The following is an 18953-nucleotide window of genomic DNA, read 5'->3' on the forward strand; positions in this document are numbered from 1 at the left end:
CTACTCTGAGCCTTTTACGTAGATTATTCAATGTCATTTACGTTCTGTTAACGCTGTAATTTCTCCGTGGTCTATCCTATGAAGGAAGCCGAATGTAGCCTCTCATAGAAGGGGAATGCTAATTGAAAGCACTGAAATACAGTTTAAAGATTTTTTTAAGTACATCTTATGGAGTTAACACTTTCATACTTTTCTTCATGCAGCAGATAATGATAATTACGAAGTTTTATTCAATTTGGAGGAACTTAAATTAGACCAGCCCTTCATTGATTGTATCAGAGTTGCTCCCGATGAAAAATATGTAGCTGCTAAGATAAGAACTGAAGATTCTGAAGCATCTACCTGTATAGTTGTGAAGCTCAGTGATCAACCTGTAATGGAAGCCTCTTTCCCAAACGTGTCCAGTTTTGGTAAGCCACCAAACAAAATAGTCTTCTGTGTTAAACAGGCAACTGTGAGAATTGTCCGAATCTTTGAAACATTTTTACTTGTCAGTGTGAATGAGAAGGTCAATGCCTAATCCATTTATCCCTATGGACTCCATAGCTTCCTGTGTCTCTCTTATTCAGGAGACCTTCCTTTAAGTGTATATCCAAATTCATGTTCATGGTTTTTAAAGTATTACAGTCAGAATCCACAGTGTATTTCAATAGATCAGTAATTCTTTGCAAATTTACCGTTCAGATACATTTTTGCATATAAGTTGTATCTTAATATGTTACTTAACTTTAAATTTAGGTGTTTTTTTTTTTTAATTTAATGTTACCTTGTCAAGCTATGAGAGCAGATTGCCCAGGGTCACTACCAACAAACTTTGGCACATATTGAACTAACTTAATCATCAATAGAAGTTGTGATATTTTGACTAAGAGAACCAACTTTAAATTTTATCTTTTATCATTGAGTGGTACATATATTCATAGTTTATCTTCTCTTTTCATTTTCTGCCATAATTTTCCCCATTGTTTAATAACTAAATGCTTTTGCAGTTGAAATTATAGTCTAATTTATTCTGAGACCTACTTTGGGGGGGGATGGGCAGAGAGAGAGGGAAGGAAAATCTTAAGCAGGCTCCATGCCCAGGGCAGAGCCCCACATGAGGCTCAAGCTCATGACCTGTGCCAAAATCAAGAGTCGGATGTTCACCGACTGAGCCACCCAGGCGCCCCCTGAGACATACATTTTGTACATTTTAATTTAACCTCTCTAAAATCAAAATGCTATTATACAATGATGTGTTACAGTCACTGTCAGCCAGGTGGCAGTCATGGTGTGATCGTGTGAAAACTTCATTGACAGCTTCTGGTAAGATCAAGCAAACTCCAGCATTAAAATGCATTTGGTAGTTTGAGATATTCTATGGTTTGAGGGTAGACAGAAAAGAGGTAGGCATGAGAGAATGTGATCCAGTGTTTCTTTAGACTCAAAGTTAGAGATTGTAGATGTAAACATAACTTATCTCCTTTAAGCATGTGACACTGAGATACTAAACATTCAACTCTTATTTAGAAACCTGAGACTGAGAACTACTTGAAACCTTGGAATTGATATAGTAATATTTTATTCTCTAGAAAGCTTTCTGACTTCTGTATAACATTGGTTAGCTCCAGTCAAACCTGTGTTCGATTTTACATTTCCAGGGATGAACTTGTAAATCTCTTTTTTTTTTTGTGGCACTCAAAATTTGAATGCCCTGTGCCCTTTTTTTCAACTGTAAATAATATGTAATGTATAATTCTTTAATTATTTTCTTTCAGAATGGGTAAAGGATGAAGAAGAGGAAGATGTCTTATTCTACACTTTCCAGAGGAACCTTCGTTGTCATGATGTGTATCGAGCAACTTTTGGTGATAACAAACGTAATGAACGTTTTTACACAGAAAAGGACCCAAGGTACTAGAATAATGCGATTAAATTTTTTTCTCCAGGGTTTTTCTCCAGTTATCTAAAGTGCTGTTCTTGATTGACATAAAATGTTGATTTCAGCTAGAACCAGGTATAATAATAGGCTAAGATGAGCATAATCATTCTTTTATTAGTTTGGATTTAAAATTGGAATCTAGTTCTATTCAGACTCCACAGTGAACACAAATACACCATTAGACTGCAAATACTAAGTTGCTAACATTCTCTGGGGACTGTGACACATGAAAAGAGTTAATTAAATCTTTAATAGGGTTGTTATACTACATTTTTTAAATCTTTTATAAGCCATTACTAGAATACCATGGTGTCAGTGGCTCAGAATTCACTACTCATTTCAAATAAATTATCTGCCTTTTAAATTGTTTTACTTTGAGCCATGATGTCCACTGATCTTTAAATTTTGTTCTCCCCAGTATTTTGGTAATTCCTCCTTAAAGGTAATTCTCTTTACTTCCTTATAATCTAGGACTCATGCCTCATATTACCACTTAGCAGGCTTGGGGGGAAATGGCAGTAAGTTTATCTGGCAAAATCCCTTGACTCTTACCCAGATATACTTTTCCAAATGATTTATGAGAAACAAATTTCTCCTTAAGACTAGGGTCCTATCACCTTATATGTCATTTAACAGTATAGCTTGGACAATGTCTGAACAGATTTTACAAGAAAAAGAAAAGGCATCCGTGTCAGTGAAGTTGATACTCAAAACAAGAAAATTAACCCACCATTTCATGAAATTTCAGAACTGATAAGGATCTTAATGAAAATCTTATACAGCCCCCAGTTTATATTGAGAATTTGAGGTCTAGAGAAATTCCATTATTCCAGCCCATAGAACTAACATTCTTGGTCTAGTAATACTGTCATTACCTTCCCCCTCCCACGATGATTTTTTTGGTGAGAAATTATTAGAACTATTTATTCATACGATTCTATTTTATGTGTCATTCGTCAAGGACATCTTTTGGGGGAGATGATAACTGAAGCTAGTAATTTATTATGTTCTATCAATAACTTATGATTACAAACCATTTGCCATCTTGTGAATGAAGCTCAAAATTAACACAGTAAGCTATACCCTTGAATAAGATACTTGTTTGCCATATATTGGTACCATCCTAATTTCCAAGATTAAGTGGAACCTGTTTGGCTTCTACATGCTTTCCTGCTCCGTAAGGAACTAACCAGTTATGGTTAAGCCTCATTTGACATTCAGAACCCTTATCTACAACAAACTAGTTTATAAATTCTTAACACTTTATAATCCCCAAATCCAGAGGGGAGGACCAAAGGGAAGAGTAGCATACCTAAAGAGAAAATGGAGTAAAGGTCTTCAGAGAACTTCTAAAACACAGAGCTGCTTCTTTACTGTGTTTGCTTTGATCCTCAGGGTTTAGTTTTCTGTTCTCATAAGTAAAGTTCACCAAAGTGTGTAATTTCCATTTACCTGCCTCTGGTGGCCTAGTTTGGGGTACCTGATTTTTAAAAAGGTATTGTCATAAATGTGCGTAAAAAGAACCCTTACGAGCCAGGTTCTTCATCTGCTTTGCTTCCAGTGTTTGAGTAAATTTGGTTGTTCAAAGGTAGCTTTTTGTTTTGATACTAGAATGCCTCTAAAAATCATGTTCAAGGAAAATGCCTCTCCACTATTCTTAAAGATTGATACATTTTAAATATATATTCATCCATTTTCACTTATTTCCAGGGCCATTTAATTCACACATTCTAGGGAGAGCAGAATTATAAAGATTCTAAAGGGAAAGATCTGAACAGAATTAGGAGACCTGCCTTTTAAGTCACTGAAAAACACCACCTCCCTCCCCACCATCAAAAACCATTACTGGTACAAATATTATTCACTATATGATTTACAGTTTGGTTCTATCACTAGAGGCCAGAACAGGGCTAAATTAGAAAAGCCCGTGGGAGGTTACTGAAACTGACCAGGTCATTGAGGACTGGAGGTCTAAACCCCAAAGATCCCAGTGAGGACAACTCAGGGTAACCTTGAGTATATTAAGCTGCACCAAACACTTAACATCTTAGAAATTTCAAGTAAAAGGAATTTTAGAGGTAGACCATTGACTTCTTTTAGCAATCAGTCTTTTGAAATCTAGAGACAGTTAAAGATTTACATGAAATCATACAGTTGATTAGAAAACAGACACTTGCATCTTTTAGCACTTGATTCTGCTCTTCCTTTTCAGTAGAACCTGAATTCTTGTGTGAGAAATGGAATTAGCCTGGAATGGCCCCTTTTCCTCTATGTGGCAGACGGTTCTAGTCTTATTTCTTCTACAGATTGTTTGATCTCGGACAAGCCATTTCTTGTTCAGTTTCTGTGTCCTTGGTAATGCTTTACCTAGGTAATGCTTTAGAATTTAGATAATGACACTCACATCTAAAAGATTCTAAAAGTCTTGCTGAATTTATTTTGTGTTTCTACGTTTCTTTCATACTTTTGAGTATACTTTAAATATATTTATGCAAATTAAAAATCGTTGCAAATAATTTCAAACTCCTCACATATCCAATAATACTGCAGAATGGGAAAATTAGAGTTTGCTACCCATGTAGGCATAATGGTTGCAACCAGTGTAATTAATAAAAAGACATGTTTGCTTATTAAAATTGAAATTGATTTTGTGCATTACAGCATGGTCCCTACATGTAAATTCATAAGACAACCTAGAATTGCTAGATTATGAGCAGAGACTTAATCACTTTCATGTCTTTATTGATAACTAGGGTACCAGGCCTGTATTAATTGCCATTCATCTAGCCTATTAATTGAGTAAATGGTGCACTTCAGTCAATTTCTCTTTCAAGCTAAAACCCTAGTCCAGTGATGACTGTGAGGGTCTTTTTGGTTTTTTTTTTTGTTTTTTTTTTTTGAATTCTTAGCAGTATATAGCAGAATTTAAAGTAAATGTTGCCTTGTGGTAAGCGTAGCATAACATACAAACTTGTCAAATCACTATGTTGTACACCTGAAACTAATGTAACATTGTGCATCACCTGTACTCAAAAAAAAAAGTGTATGTTGCTACTAAATCATAAAACTAATAGAAAAATGTATTATTGTGGTAGGTGAAAACAATGAATAGTATGTCAACTTATTTTTCATAGTAAGCATAATTTTCATAATCAGAGGTAAAATACATTTTAAGTTTAAAAATAAATATCAGTAGAAATAAATGGGAAAATGGATTGGCCTTAGTTCTCTACATTTCTTGTCTTCTTTCTTTTTGAATTGAAAGTACTTTGGTATCATTCTGTAACGTTTTTTGTTAATGTACACATGCCTTTTTTAAGATTTACTTTTTTTTTCAGCTTTTTTGAGATTATAAATATATGTAACAAGTTTAAAGTATATGTGGTGATTTGATACATTATACCTATTACAAAATGATTAACACAAGAGAGGTAGTTAATAGTCACCTCACAGATTACCACTTTTTTTATGTATGGTGGGAACATTTAAAATCTACTTGTCTTGGCTACTTACGAGTATATAATACTGTATTGCTAACTCTATAGTCACCGTGCTGGACATTGGTCCCCAGAGCTTATTCATCTTATATAACTAAAGATATGGGGATGCCTCGGTGGCTTAGTCCGTTAAGCATCCAACTCTTGGTTTCTGCTCAGGTCATGATCTCTGGGTTGTGAGATCAAGCCCCACGTTGGGCTCCGCACTGGGCTCTGCGCTAGGCATGGAGCCTGCCTAAGATTCTCTCCCTCTCCCTCTGGTCCTATCCCTCCTTCCTCCCTCTCAAATAGATAGATAACTGAAGGCATATACCCTTTCTCCATTATCTCCCCATTTCACCTAGCTCTCAGCTCCTGGCCACCATTGTACTGCTCTGTTTCTCTGAGTTTGGCTTTTGTAGATTCCACATATATGTGATGTCATAGGATATTTGTCTTTTTCTGTCTGACTTATTAGCATAATGCCCTCAAGGCCAATCCATGTTGCTGCAAATGGCAGGATTTCCCTTTTGTCATGGCTGAATAATACTTACAGAGTGTGTGTGTGTGTGTGTGTGTGTGTGTGTGTGTGTGTGTTTGTATTCTTTATTCATCCATCAGTGGACACTTAGGTTGTTTCCATATCTTGGCTATTGTTAATACTATAGTAAACTTGGGAGTGTAGATATCTCTTTGTGACCCAGACTCCATTTCCTTTAGATAGTACCCAGAAGTGGGTTTGTTGAATCATGTGGTAGTTTGGTAGTTCCTTTTTTAATGTTTTTAAGATTGTATTTACTTAAGAGAGAATTTGCAGGAGAGCGGGATGAGGAGCAGAGAGGGAGAGAATCCCAAGCAGATTCCCACTGAGCACAGAGCCCAACATGGGACTCGATCCCATGACCCCAAGATCATGACCTAAGCCGAAACCAAGAGTCAGATGCCTAACCAACTGAGCCATACAGGTGCCTCTCCTTTTTTAATTTTTTGGGGAACTTTCCTTTTTTTTTCCATGATAGCTGTATCAGTTTACATTCTCACCAACAGCACACAAGGGTTTCCTTTTCTCCACATCCTTACAACATCAGTTACCACTTACCACTTGTCTTTTTGATAATTCTAACATATATGAAGTGATACTGTGATTTTGATTTGCATTTCCCTGATGATTAGTGATGTTGAGCATCTTTTCATGTATCTGTTGGTCATTTGTATGTCTTTGGAAAAATGTTCAGGTCTCCTGCCCATTTTTAAATCAGATTTTTTTTTTTTTTTTTGCTTTTGAGTTATAGGAATTCCTTATATATTTTGGATGTTAACCCTTTATCAAATATATATATGGTTTGCAAATACTTTATCCCACTTCATAGGCTGCCTTTTCACTTTGTTGATTGTTTCTTTTGCTATGTAGAACTTTTTAGTTTGATGTAGTCCCACTTATTTATCTATCTGTTTCTACTTCTGGTGTCATAAAAAAAAAAATCATAGCCAAGACATCTATCTCAAGGAACTTTTCCCCTATGTTTTCCTCTAGGAGTTTCATATTTTCAGGTCTTATGTTTAAAGTCTTTAATCCGGGGCGCCTGGGTGGCTCAGTCAAGGGTCTGCCTTCAGCTCAGGTCATGATCCCAGGGTCCTGGGATCGAGCCCTGCATCGGGCTCCCTGCTCGGCAGGAAGCCTGCTTCTCCCTCTCCCACTCCCCCTGCTTGTGTTCCCTCTCTCGCTGTGTCTCTCTCTGTCAAATAAACAAATAAAATAAAGTCTTTAATCCATTTCAAGTTAATTTTTGTGAGTAAAGATAGGGGTCCAATTTTATTAGCATAGCAATTTTAAGAGCATGTGATTATCCAGTTTTCCCACACAATTTATTGAAGAAATTTTCTCTTCCCTTTTGAGTATTCTTGGCTGCCTTATCCAATATTAGTTGAGCATATATTCAAGGGTTTGTTTCTGTGCTCTCAGTTCTGTTTCAAGTAGGTCCAAGTGTCTATTTTTTTTAACATTTATTTATTTGACAGAGAGCATGAGTGGGAGGGAGGGGGGCAGAGGGCGAGAAGAGAGAGAATCTCAGGCAGACTCCCCACCAAGCACAAAGCCTGACATGGGACCCAATCTATGACCTTGAGATTATGACCTGAACTGAAACCAAGAGTCAGACGTTCAACCAACTGAGCCACCCAGGCACCCCCCCCAGTGTGTTTTTATGTCAGTACAATATTGTTCTGATTATTATAGCTTCGTAATATAGTTTGAGATCAGAAAGTGTGATGCCTTTTACTTCTTTCTCAGGGTTGCTTTGGCTGTTTGAGATCTTTTGTGGTTCTATACAAATTTTGGGATTTTTTTTTTTTTCTCTTTCTGTAAAAAATGCCATTGGAATTTTGATAGGGATTGCTTTCAATGTATAGATGGCTTTGGGTAGTGTGGACATTTTAATGATACTCATTCTTCCAAATCATGAATATGGCATATCTTTCCATTTATTTGTGTCCTCTTTATTTTCTTTCATCAAAGTCTTAAGTTTTCAATGTATAGCTCTTTTCCTTCCTTGGTTAAATTTTTTACTAAGTACTTGGTTTTGATGCTGTTTTAAATGGTGTTGTTTTGTGTGTTTCTTTTTCAGATATTTCATTGTTAGTGTATCAAAACACAACTGATTTCTGGATGTTGATTTTACATCCTGAACTGAATTCATGTATTAGTTCTACAGTGGAATCTTTAAGGTTTTTTGTATATAAAATCATATCACCTGCAAATCCTTTCTGATTTGGATGCTTTTTATTTCTTTTTCTTACTTGATTGTTCTAAGACTTCCAGTACTGTGTTCATTAGAAGTAGTAAGAATGGTCATCCTTGTGTTGTTACTATCTTAGAGGAAAACTTTTCAGCTTTTTACCATTGAATATGATGTTAGCTATGGACTTGTCATATATGGCCTTTATAATGTTGAGTATTAGTCATTCCATATCCAGTTGTTGAGAGAATCTGTATCATGAATGGATTTTGAATTTTGTCAAATGTTTTTTCTGTATTTATTGAGATCATGTGATTTTTATCTTTCATTCTATTAATGTGTCACATTCATTGATTTGCATATGTTGAACCATTGTTATATCTCAAGGATTAATCTTACTTTAGCGTGATGAATAATCTTTTCAGCATGCTATTGAATTAGGTTTGCTAGCATTTTGTTGAGTATTTTTGTATCTATATTCACCAGGGATATTGCATAGTTTTCTTAAGTGTCCTTGTCTGGCTTTTGTACTGCGGAATACTGGCCTGATAAAATGAGTTTGGAAGTGTTTCCTTCTCTTCAATTTTTTTTGGAAGAGTTTGAGAAGGATTGGTGCTAATTCTTTAAATGTTTGGTAGATTTCACCAGTGAGTCCATCTGGTTCCAGGCTTTTCTTTGCTGGGAAATTTTTGATTACCAATTCAGCCTCCTTACTCTTTATTGGTCTGTTCAGATTTTCTATTTCTTCATGATTTAGTTTTGGTATGTTGTATGTTTCTAGCAATTTATTCATTTTTTTCTAGGTTATTTAATTTGTTGGCATATAATTGTTCATGGTAGTCTTATACTCCTTTTTATTTCTATAGTATCAGTTGTAATGTGTCCTCTTTCTTTTCTGATTTTGAGTCTTTTTATCTTAGTGTAGCTAAAAATTTGTCAGTTTTATCTTTTCAGAAAGCAGCTCTTAGTTTTGTTGATCTTTTCTGTTTTTTTTCCAGTCTCTTTAATTTATCTCTTCTCTGATCTTTGTTACAATTTCCTTTCTTCTGCTAACATTGGGCTTATTTTTTTTCTTTTTCTAATTTCTTTTTTTTATTTTCTAACTTTTTTTTTATTATGTTTCTTTTTCTAATTTCTGGTGGCATGATGTTAGGTCGTTTATTTGAGATAGTTTTTTTTTTCTTTTCTTTTCTTTTCTTTTTTTTTTTTTTTTAAAGTAGCCTCCATACCCAAGGTGAGGCTTGAACTCACTACCCTGAGATCAAGAATTGCATACTACCAACCAGGCCAGCCAGGCACCCCTAAGTGAAAAAAAAAAAATTTTTTTTTTTTTTTTTTTAAGATTTATTTATGTATTTGAGAGAGAAAGAGTGTGGTGGGGAAGGGCAGAGGGAGAGAGGAACTTAAGCAGACTCTATGCTGAGCACGGGTCTCAATCTCAGAATCCTGAGATCACGACCTGAGCTGAAACCAAAAGTCAGAGGCTTAACCCACTGCACCACCCAGGCACCCCAAGGTATTTCTTAATGTAGGCATTTATCACAAACTTCCCTCTTAGAAGTACTTTTGCTGTATCCTATAAGTTTTGGTATGTTGTATTTCTATTTTCATTTGTTTCAAGATATTTTTTATTTCAGTTTTTATTACTTTGACCCATTGCTTATTTAATGGCGTACTGTTTAATTTCCATATATTTGTGAATTTTCCAGTTTTCCTTTAATTGATTACTATTGTGGTTGGAAAAAATACTTGGTATGGTTTCAGTCTTCTTTAATTTGCTAATACTTGTTTTGTGACCTAACATGATCTATCCTGGAGAATATTCCTTGTGCATTTGAGAAGAATGTATTCAGCTGCTGGTTGAATGGTCAATATATGTCTGTTACAACCACTTTGTCTAAAGTATATGTAGTCCAAGTCCAACATTTTCTTACTGATTTTCTGCCTGGATGATCTCTCCATTGTTGAAAGTGGGGTATTAAACTCCCCTACTATTATTGTATTGTTGTCTGTTTTTCCCTTCAGATCTATTGGTATTTGCTTAATCCATTTAGGTCCTCTGATGTCGAGTGCATATAGGCATACCTTGTTTTATTGCACTTCACAAACTGCGTTTTTTGTGGCTATCCTGTGTTGAGCAAGTCTGTTGGCACCATTTTTTCAACAGCACTTGCTCACTTCATGTCTCTGTCACTTTTTGGTAGTTATCACAGTATTTCAGACTTTTTCATTATTATTTGTTTATGGCGATCTGTGATCAGTGATTACCACTCCCTGAAAGTTTAGATAATGATTATCATTTTTTAGCAATAAATATTTTATTAACATATATACATTGTGTTTCTAGACATAATGCTGTTGCATACTTAACAGTTTACAGTATAGCGTAAACATAACTTTTATTTGCACTAGGAAACCAAAAAATTCATTTGACTCACTTTTGGCAGTGGTTCTTAACCTACCCATATCTCCACGGTATGTCAATATATTTACAACTGTTATATCCTCTTGATGAACTGACTTCTTTACCATTACATAATGGCCTTCTTTATCTCCTGTTACAGCTTTTGAGTTAAAGTGTATTTTCACTTATATTAGTATAGCTACTCCTACTCTCTGTTGGTTTCCACTTGCATGAAATTTCTTTTTACATCCCCTCATCTTGAGCCTGTGTGTGTCCTTGAAGCTGAAGTGAGTGTCTTAGAGGTAGCATATAGTTGGGCCTTGTTGTCTGTCCATTCAGCCACTCTGCCATTTGATTGGGAATTTAATCCATTTACATTTGGAGTAATTATGGGTAAGAACTTACTAATGCCATCTTATTAATGGTTTGTAGCTATTTTGTAGTTCCCATGTTCCTTTCTTCCTTTCTTGCTATCTTCCTTTGTGCTTAGGATTTTTCCATAGTGCTGTTTTCTTTATCTTTTGTATGTTTTCTGTAGGCTTATGCTTTGTGGTTACCTTTACTTGTCTTCTCTTTCTAAGAAAATTTGTCCTGTAAAGCCAGTTGTATTTTGACATTTCCTATAACCACATATCTGCCAAGTAATTGACCAAGTAACTTATCTTTTAATTACCTGTGTCATCATCAAACAAAAATAAATAGATAAAAAGTATTGAAAATATCAAAGATAGCGTTATAAAGAGCAAACAGAAGTAAGGGACTTGACCTACAACCATACCATGTATTAAAACACATGAATCTACAATAGTTAATACAAATTGACAGACAAATAATCAAGACCAGAATAGATAACTCTAAAACTTAAATGATAGGGCGCCTGGGTGGCTCAGGTCATGATCCCAGGGTCCTGGGATCGAGTCCCACAACGGGCTCCCTGCTTGGCGGGAAGCCTCCTTCTCCCTTTCCCACTCTCCCTGCTTGTGTTCCCTCTCTCGTTGTCTCTCTCTGTTAAAAAATAAATAAAATCTTTTAAAAATAAATAAATAAATAAAACTTAAATGATAAAAGAGGCATCACAGATTAATGAAAAGTGAATGGGTATTATTTTTTTAAAGATTTATTTATTTCTGAGAGAGAATGTGCAGGTGCACAGGTGTGGGGAGGGGCCATGGGAGAGGGAGAGAAGCAGACTCTCCACTGAGTGCAGAGCCCCACAGGGCTCGATCCCAGGAACTTGAGGTAATGACCTGAGTGGAAATGAAGAGTCAGACAGTTAACCAATCAAGCCATCCAGGTGCCCCTGAGTGGGTATTATTTTTTAATGCTGTGGGAACCTGGGTGGCTCAGTCAATTGAGTGTATCACTCTTGATTTCAGCTCAGGTTGTGAGATTTTCAGCAAAAGGACAAGTTAATATCCTTAATTTAGGAGGAGATGTTTATAGGCTAATAATTTTAACTACGGGGGCACCTGGGTGGCTCAGTTGTTAGGCGTCTGCCTTTGGCTCAGGTCGTGGTCCCAGAGTCCTGGGATTGAGCCCCGCATCGGGCTCTCTGCTCCGCGGGAAGCCTGCTTCTCCCTCTCCCACTTCCCCTGCTTGTGTTCCCTCTCTCGCTGTGTCTCTCTCTGTCAAATAAATAAAATCTTTAAAAAAATAATAATAATAATATTTTTAACTACGTCCCAAGTTTAAAATGGGCAAAGACATGTCACGGAATAGGGGTGCCTGGGTGGCTCAGTCGTTAAGCATCTGCCTTTGGCTCAGGTCATGCTCTCAGGGTCCTGGGATCGAGCCCCGCATTGGGCTCCCTGCTCAGCCGGAAGCCTGCTTCTCCCTCTCCCACTCCCCTTGCTTGTGTTCCTGCTCTTGCTGTCTTTCTCTCTGTCAAATAAATAAAATCTTTAAAAAAAAAAAAAAAAAAGATCTCACAGAAGAAATAAAATGACAAATATGGTAATGTCCAGTACATTGGTAGGAATCTTAACCAAAATATTAGCCATGCTTATCTCTGTGTGGTGAGATCCTTCTTTGTATTTTCCGTATGGATTACTTTTATAATAAGGAAATATGTAAACGTAACATTTAAACCCATCCAGTGAATTAATATAAGGCTCTTGGGATATTATCTGATTATATGTATCAAGAATCATTAAAGATACTGTTTATCATTAAATTAGTATTTCCATTCCTAAGAATTTGTGTTAGGGAAATAAGTAAAGATCACGAGGAAGAACTGTCTTTATGAATATATTCTCTGGTTATATTCTTTATTACAATGAAACATTAAAATCTAGAGTTTTAAGAATTATAATGCAACCTGATAGGGTATTAGGTAGCCATTAAAAATAATCATAAAAACTAATTTGGGCGGAGATGCTGATACTGTGAAGTCACAAATGCAGAATACAGAATTGCATTTATATTTTACTTCAGTTTAAAGACATGCATGAGTAAAATAAGTCATGGAGATGAAAAGTACAGCATAAGGAGTATACTCAATAATACTGTAATCATGTTGTATGGTAACAAATGGTAAACACATGTGATGAACATTGAGTAATGTAGAGAGTTGTCTAATCACTGTATTGTATACCTGAACTTATAGAACATTATATATCAACTGTACTTTAATAGTTAAAAAAATTAATTTAGAAACAGAAATGCATGAAATACAAATAAACTTGGGAAAGAAAAATAGAAAAAATTAAAATAGTTATATTAATTTTTTAAATGTGTTGAGATTGCAAGGGTGTTTCTTCCTATTTCTGTTTTTGTTATTTCTATTTTGTTTTGTTGTAAAAAAGCCAACATGCATGCAGAGGAAGAACAAAGTAAACTCTGTCTCTCTCCTTCCCTACAATTACATATCTCCTCTGGGAAGTTTATTTCCTCTTCCCAGCAAAAAGTCCTATAATCTATTAATGTGATTGGGAGTTAGATGATGTCTATAGTTTACATTAAAATGCATTCAGAAAAAGATGGATTGATAGATCCACAGATAATGTGATTAAGGAAATATAACAAAATGCTGGTAATAATTGAATCTCAGTGGTGGGTATATGGGTATTCACCTGACATTTTCAACTTTTCTGTAGGTTTGAAAAATGTTCATAATAAAATGTTAAGAGAAAAATGATTTTTAATATCTTTGTGGGGGAAATGAGAAAAATAATAGCCAGTCTTTTAAATAAGCAGTATTCACTAAGGAGTTTTTATTTTCTGTCTACATTATAAAGCAACATATGTACAGCAGGCAGTGAGATACTGTCTTTAAGGTAGCATGCCTTTGAAATTTACTGGATTTTCTTCTCTCTCTGTGTGCGTGCGTGCACATGCAGCTATTTTGTTTTCCTGTATCTTACAAAAGACAGTCGTTTCCTCACCATAAATATTATGAACAAGACTACTTCTGAAGTGTGGTTGATAGATGGCCTAAGCCCTTGGGATCCACCAGTACTTATCCAGAAGAGAATACATGGAGTCCTTTACTACGTTGAACACAGAGATGATGAATTATACATTCTCACTAATGTTGGCGAGCCTACAGAATTCAAGGTAATCCTGGATTCTCTGTGTACCCATTTGAACTGTTAAAAAGTGTCACACTTCCATCAACAACATTTCTTGCTCTAGGAGTTAGCTGTTTTGTAGGCTTTTGGTTACGTGTAGAAATTGATGCTACCTTCCTATTGATAACCAATCCCATTTCTCTTCCCTTAGATATAATGCCTGTACATATTGTAATTGTGCCTAAAAAGGTTAGTAAATGAAACATACTTTATCCTGATCTTACCAGTTATCAAAGCCAAACTTAATGATTTGAAAGAATAAACTTTTATAAACTCATTTTATAAGTTAGCAATTTGGATTGATCTCAGCTAGGCAGTTCTGCTGGTCCCAGCTAGGCTTCCCAGTGCATCCCCAGTTAGCTGTTTCTCAAATGCCTTCATTCAAACATTCATTGGTTTGCTGTAAGGTAAGCACTAGGCCATGCTGTCTCACCACAGGGCAGGCTAGCCTGGGCTCCTTCATATGATGATGGTCGCACTCCAGCCCCGCTGCAAGCTCATTCCTTTGGCTCTTCATAAAACAGTGAAGATTAATATGGTCTAGTTTTCTGGATGCTAGAAAGTTAGCATGTTTTGTTACCTAGCTCTCTTCTGACTTTGTTCCACACAGCTCATGAGAACAGCAGCTGATACCCCTGCTATTATGAACTGGGATTTATTTTTCACAATGAAGAGAAATACCAAAGTTGTAGACTTGGACATGTTTAAGGATCACTGCGTTCTATTCCTGAAGCACAGCAATCTACTTTACGTTAATGTGATTGGTCTGGCTGATGATTCAGTTCGGTCCCTAAAGGTATGTTTAATTTTCAAAAAGACAATACTGTTAATCAAAATCCATACAGTTTAGTTTAACAGAACATCAAATTTTGAATAGTAGCAATGTACTTTTTCTTAAAAGAAATTTAATTTAAATGAAACATAGCATACTGGGTTTTTTCATGTTTAGGAGGTTTATTTTAGAATTATTATTTAGAGGACCTTGATTTTAATAAAGTTTTACTTAAAATACTGTCTTATAGCATGAACTTGAGAAGTAGAGCTCAGTGTCATCATATTTCTCTTTCTACATATCTCTGTATGTCATACATCTCTACAACTTTAGGTATGCTGATAGCTCGGGTTAGCTTGCCAGCTAGTGCCTAACCAACCACTGCTTGCTGCTCCCATCCCACGCCCCCGATAGGGATGTGCCTGCTGTATTTCTGCCATTATGTCTGCACCATCTTCTTTTTGCCAATTTTCTTAACCTGTTGGGGTTTGGGGGAGGGAGTGGCAGTGGTCTCCACTGCAGCACAGCCGTGATGGTGGCACGTTTGCCTGGCAGGCTGAGTTGCTGGTATTGCCTGTGGCTGCCAGGAAAGATAATCTGCCTCCACAAGTGAACTTGTTAAAATTGGTGAGTGCCAACCTTATTGCCCAGTGTTAAAGCAGCATTAACATGTAGGTCAGATAACAGGTGCCGAAAGGAAGGGGAAAGGCCTCCATTTTACTTCATAGGGAAAAAGTTGTTAAGCCAGTTGACCACTTATATCTCCCTAATTGCATTATTGTCATAGTCTCCTAAAATGCAGTTCCAGTAAATTCACTGGATGTTTATTGAACTTCTGTACACAAATATTAAGTATACAATGGGCTTATGTAAGTGGCCCAGGAAAGCTTTTGTAGGGAAAGTAGAATTTGAGATAAACTCAAGAGGATAGATAGAATTCTGACAGGGAGGAAAATGGTATTCTAGGATGAGAAAGTCCCATCAAATAAAGCTCTAAGAGCTGGAGAAGTTCAGAAAATGTTCGGGAAACTGCTAATAATTCTGTTTTATTGAAGCACAATAAACGTATGTAGGATGAAGCTATGATTTGACGTTCTTTGACTTTCAAATGAGAAACTTATGCATAAATTATGAAGAGAGGAACATTTGAAGTTTTGGGGCATAGAAATGAGTTGAGTCGAGTTATACTTCATGAGGTTATCTGGCTGCCATTTTAGGCTCCACCAAAGCTTGCTTTGATGATAAGGCGCAAGGAAATTAGCTTCAAGTTTATCATGGTATACATAAGAAATACCAAGGTTCCAAAAACAACCAAAATTTTCCAGCTACTCCCTAAAATCAAATTATCAAATAGAACATCTTGTATTTTAGAGGACTATGTAGGTGTCCTTAAAATAAAAATGGTGATTTAAACTTAGTGATTTTCTTATTGTCTTCATCTACTGGATTCAGAGTTTCTTTTTACTTGCTAATTGATGCCAAAACCATACATCTTCAATTGGGAAATTGAAGAAAGGGAAATCCCATCTTGAATAGGGATGAGAGAGAATGTGTAATTTCTAGCAGTGCATTTCTTACAGCAAAATTGTATGTCAAGACAATCGGCAATGTTATGAGAGTTTACTATAATAAAATTTGACTTCTCGGGGCACCTGGGTGGCTCAGTCCTTAAGCGTCTGCCTTCGGCTCAGGTCATGATCCCAGGGTCCTGGGATCGAGCCCCGCGTCGGGCTCCCTGCTCAGCCGGAAGCCTGCTTCTCCTCTCCCACTCCCCCTGCTTGTGTTCCCTCTCTCGCTGTCTCTCTGTCAAATAAATAAGTAAAATCTTTAAAAAAATAAATAAAATTTGACTTCTCACTAAATATGACCTTTGCATTTTTTAAGTATTCCTAGTTTAAAGATATGCCTCAGTTCCTGTGGTTTTAACTGCCATTGCAACAAACATCAGGTCTTTTTTTAAGTTTTTATTTTAATCACCTGGTGCTCATCAGGATGAGCGCACTCCTTAATCGCCATCACCTGTTTCGCCCAACGCTCCCACCCACCTCCCTTCTAGTAATTGCCAATACTCTAAAGTTAAGAGTCTCTTGCTTTGTCTCTCTTTTTTTTCTTCCTTTGCTCTTTTTCTTAAATTCCACATACGAGGGAAATCATTCGTATTTTTCTCTAATTTAACTTAGCATAATACTCTCTAGCTTCATCCATGTCATTGTAAATGGCAAGATTTCATTCTTTTTTGTGGCTGAATAATATTCCTGTGTGTGTGTGTGTGTGTGTGTACACACCACATCTTTATTCATCTGTCAATGGACCCTTGGGCTGTTTCCATAATTTGGCTATTGTAAATAATGCTGCGATAAACATAGTAGTGCATGTATTTCTTTGAATTAGTATTTTTGTATTCTTTGGGTAAATACCCAGTAGTGAGATTGCTTGATAGTAGGGTTGTTGTGTTTTTAATTTTTTGAGGAACCTCCATACTGTCTTCCACAGTGGCTGCACCAGTTTACATTCCTATCAACAGTGCAAGAGGGTAGGGTTCCTTTTTCTCCACATCCTTGCCAATACCTGCTGTTTGTGTTTTTTATTTAAGCCATTCTGACAGGTGTGAAGTGGTATCTCATCGTAGTTTTGATAAGTGAAAATGAGCATCTTTTCACATGTCTGTTGGCCATGTCTTCTTTAAGAAATGTCTGCTCATGTCTTCTGCCCATTTTTTTAATTTGATTGTTTTGGGGGGGTTGAGTTCTATAAGTTACATATTTTAGATATTACCCTTTATTGGATATGTCATTTACAAATATCTTCTTCCATTCTGTAGATTGCCTTTTAGTTTTGTTGTTTCCTTTGCTGTGCAGAAGCTTTTTATTTTGATGTAGTCCCAATAGTTTATTTTTGCTTTTGTTTCCCTTGCCTCAGGGGACATATCTAGAATAACGTTGCTATGGCCGATACTGCCTGTGCTCTCTTCTAGAATTTTCATGGTTTCAGGTCTCACATTTAGGTCTTTAATCCATTTTGAGTTTATGTTTGTAAGTGGTCCAGTTTTATTCTTTTGCATGTGGCTGTCCAGTTTTCCCGGCACCATTTGTTGAAATCAAGAGACTTTTTCCCATTGGATATTCTTTCCTGCTTTGTCAAAGATTAATTGACCATATAGTTGTGGGTTTATTTCTGGATTCCATTCCGTTCTTTTGATCTATATGTCTATTTTTGTGCCGATATCACTACAGCTTTGTGATGTAACTTGAAGTCCGGAATTGTGATGCCTCCAGCTTTGCTTTTCTTTTTCAAGATTGCTTTGGCTGTTTGGGATCATTTGTAGTTCCATACAAATTTTAGGATTGTTTGTTCTGGTTCTGTGAAAAATGCTGTTGGTATTTTGATAGGGATTGCATTAAATGTGTAGATTGCGGGTGCCTGGGTGGCTCAGTTGGTTAAGCGACTGCCTTCAGCTCAGGTTATGATCCTGGAGTTTCCGGATCGAGTCCCGCATCGGGCTCCCTGCTCGGCTGGGAGTCTGCTTCTCCCTCTGACCCTCCCCCTCTCATGTGCTCTCTCTCTCATTCTCTCTCTCTCAAATAAATAAATAAAATCTTTTTAAAAAAATAAATAAATGAGTAGATTGCTTTGGGTAGTCCAGACATTTCAACAGTGTTTTTTCTTCCAATCCATGAGCATGAAATGTCTTTCCATTTGTGTCCTCCCCAGTTTCTTTCATTAGTGTTTTGTAGTTTTCAGAGTACAGGTCTTTTACCTTTTTGGTTAGGTTTATTCCTAGGTATCTTATTATTTTTGGTATAATTGTAAATGGGATTGTTTTCTTAATTTCTCTTCTTCATTATTGTGTATAGAAATGCAACAGATTTCTGTACATTGATTTTGTATCCTGCAACTTTACTGAATTCATTTATCAGTTCTAGCAGTTTTTTGGTGGTATCTTTCAGATTTTCTATTTATACTATCATGTCATTTGCAAATAGTGAAAATTTTACTTCTTCCTTACCAATTTAGATGCCTTCTATTTCTTTTTGTTGTCAGATTGCTCTGGCTAGGACTTCCAGAACTCTGCTGAA

The 18953-nt window shown here is 36.2% G+C and overlaps 1 protein-coding gene across 4 annotated transcripts in view; it reads left to right on the top strand.

Moving 5' to 3' along the window:
* The window catches only part of PREPL (prolyl endopeptidase like), a 64661-nt gene that overhangs the window by 15113 nt on the left and 30595 nt on the right, over nucleotides 1-18953 (top strand). For all 4 annotated transcript variants that reach the window (XR_004300325.1, XM_032411067.1, XM_032411065.1 and 1 more), the window contains 4 exons: nucleotides 204-410; nucleotides 1758-1893; nucleotides 13875-14091; nucleotides 14716-14901. Coding sequence is in view for 3 of the 4 variants with exons in the window: in XM_032411067.1 (XP_032266958.1) it covers nucleotides 204-410; nucleotides 1758-1893; nucleotides 13875-14091; nucleotides 14716-14901 (746 nt within the window). In the remaining variant the exon portion in view is untranslated. The remainder of the gene's footprint in view (nucleotides 1-203; nucleotides 411-1757; nucleotides 1894-13874; nucleotides 14092-14715; nucleotides 14902-18953) is intronic.

This window comes from Phoca vitulina, unplaced genomic scaffold (genome assembly GCF_004348235.1).
Source record: "Phoca vitulina isolate PV1807 unplaced genomic scaffold, GSC_HSeal_1.0 scaffold12, whole genome shotgun sequence".
Taxonomy (NCBI): domain Eukaryota; kingdom Metazoa; phylum Chordata; class Mammalia; order Carnivora; family Phocidae; genus Phoca; species Phoca vitulina.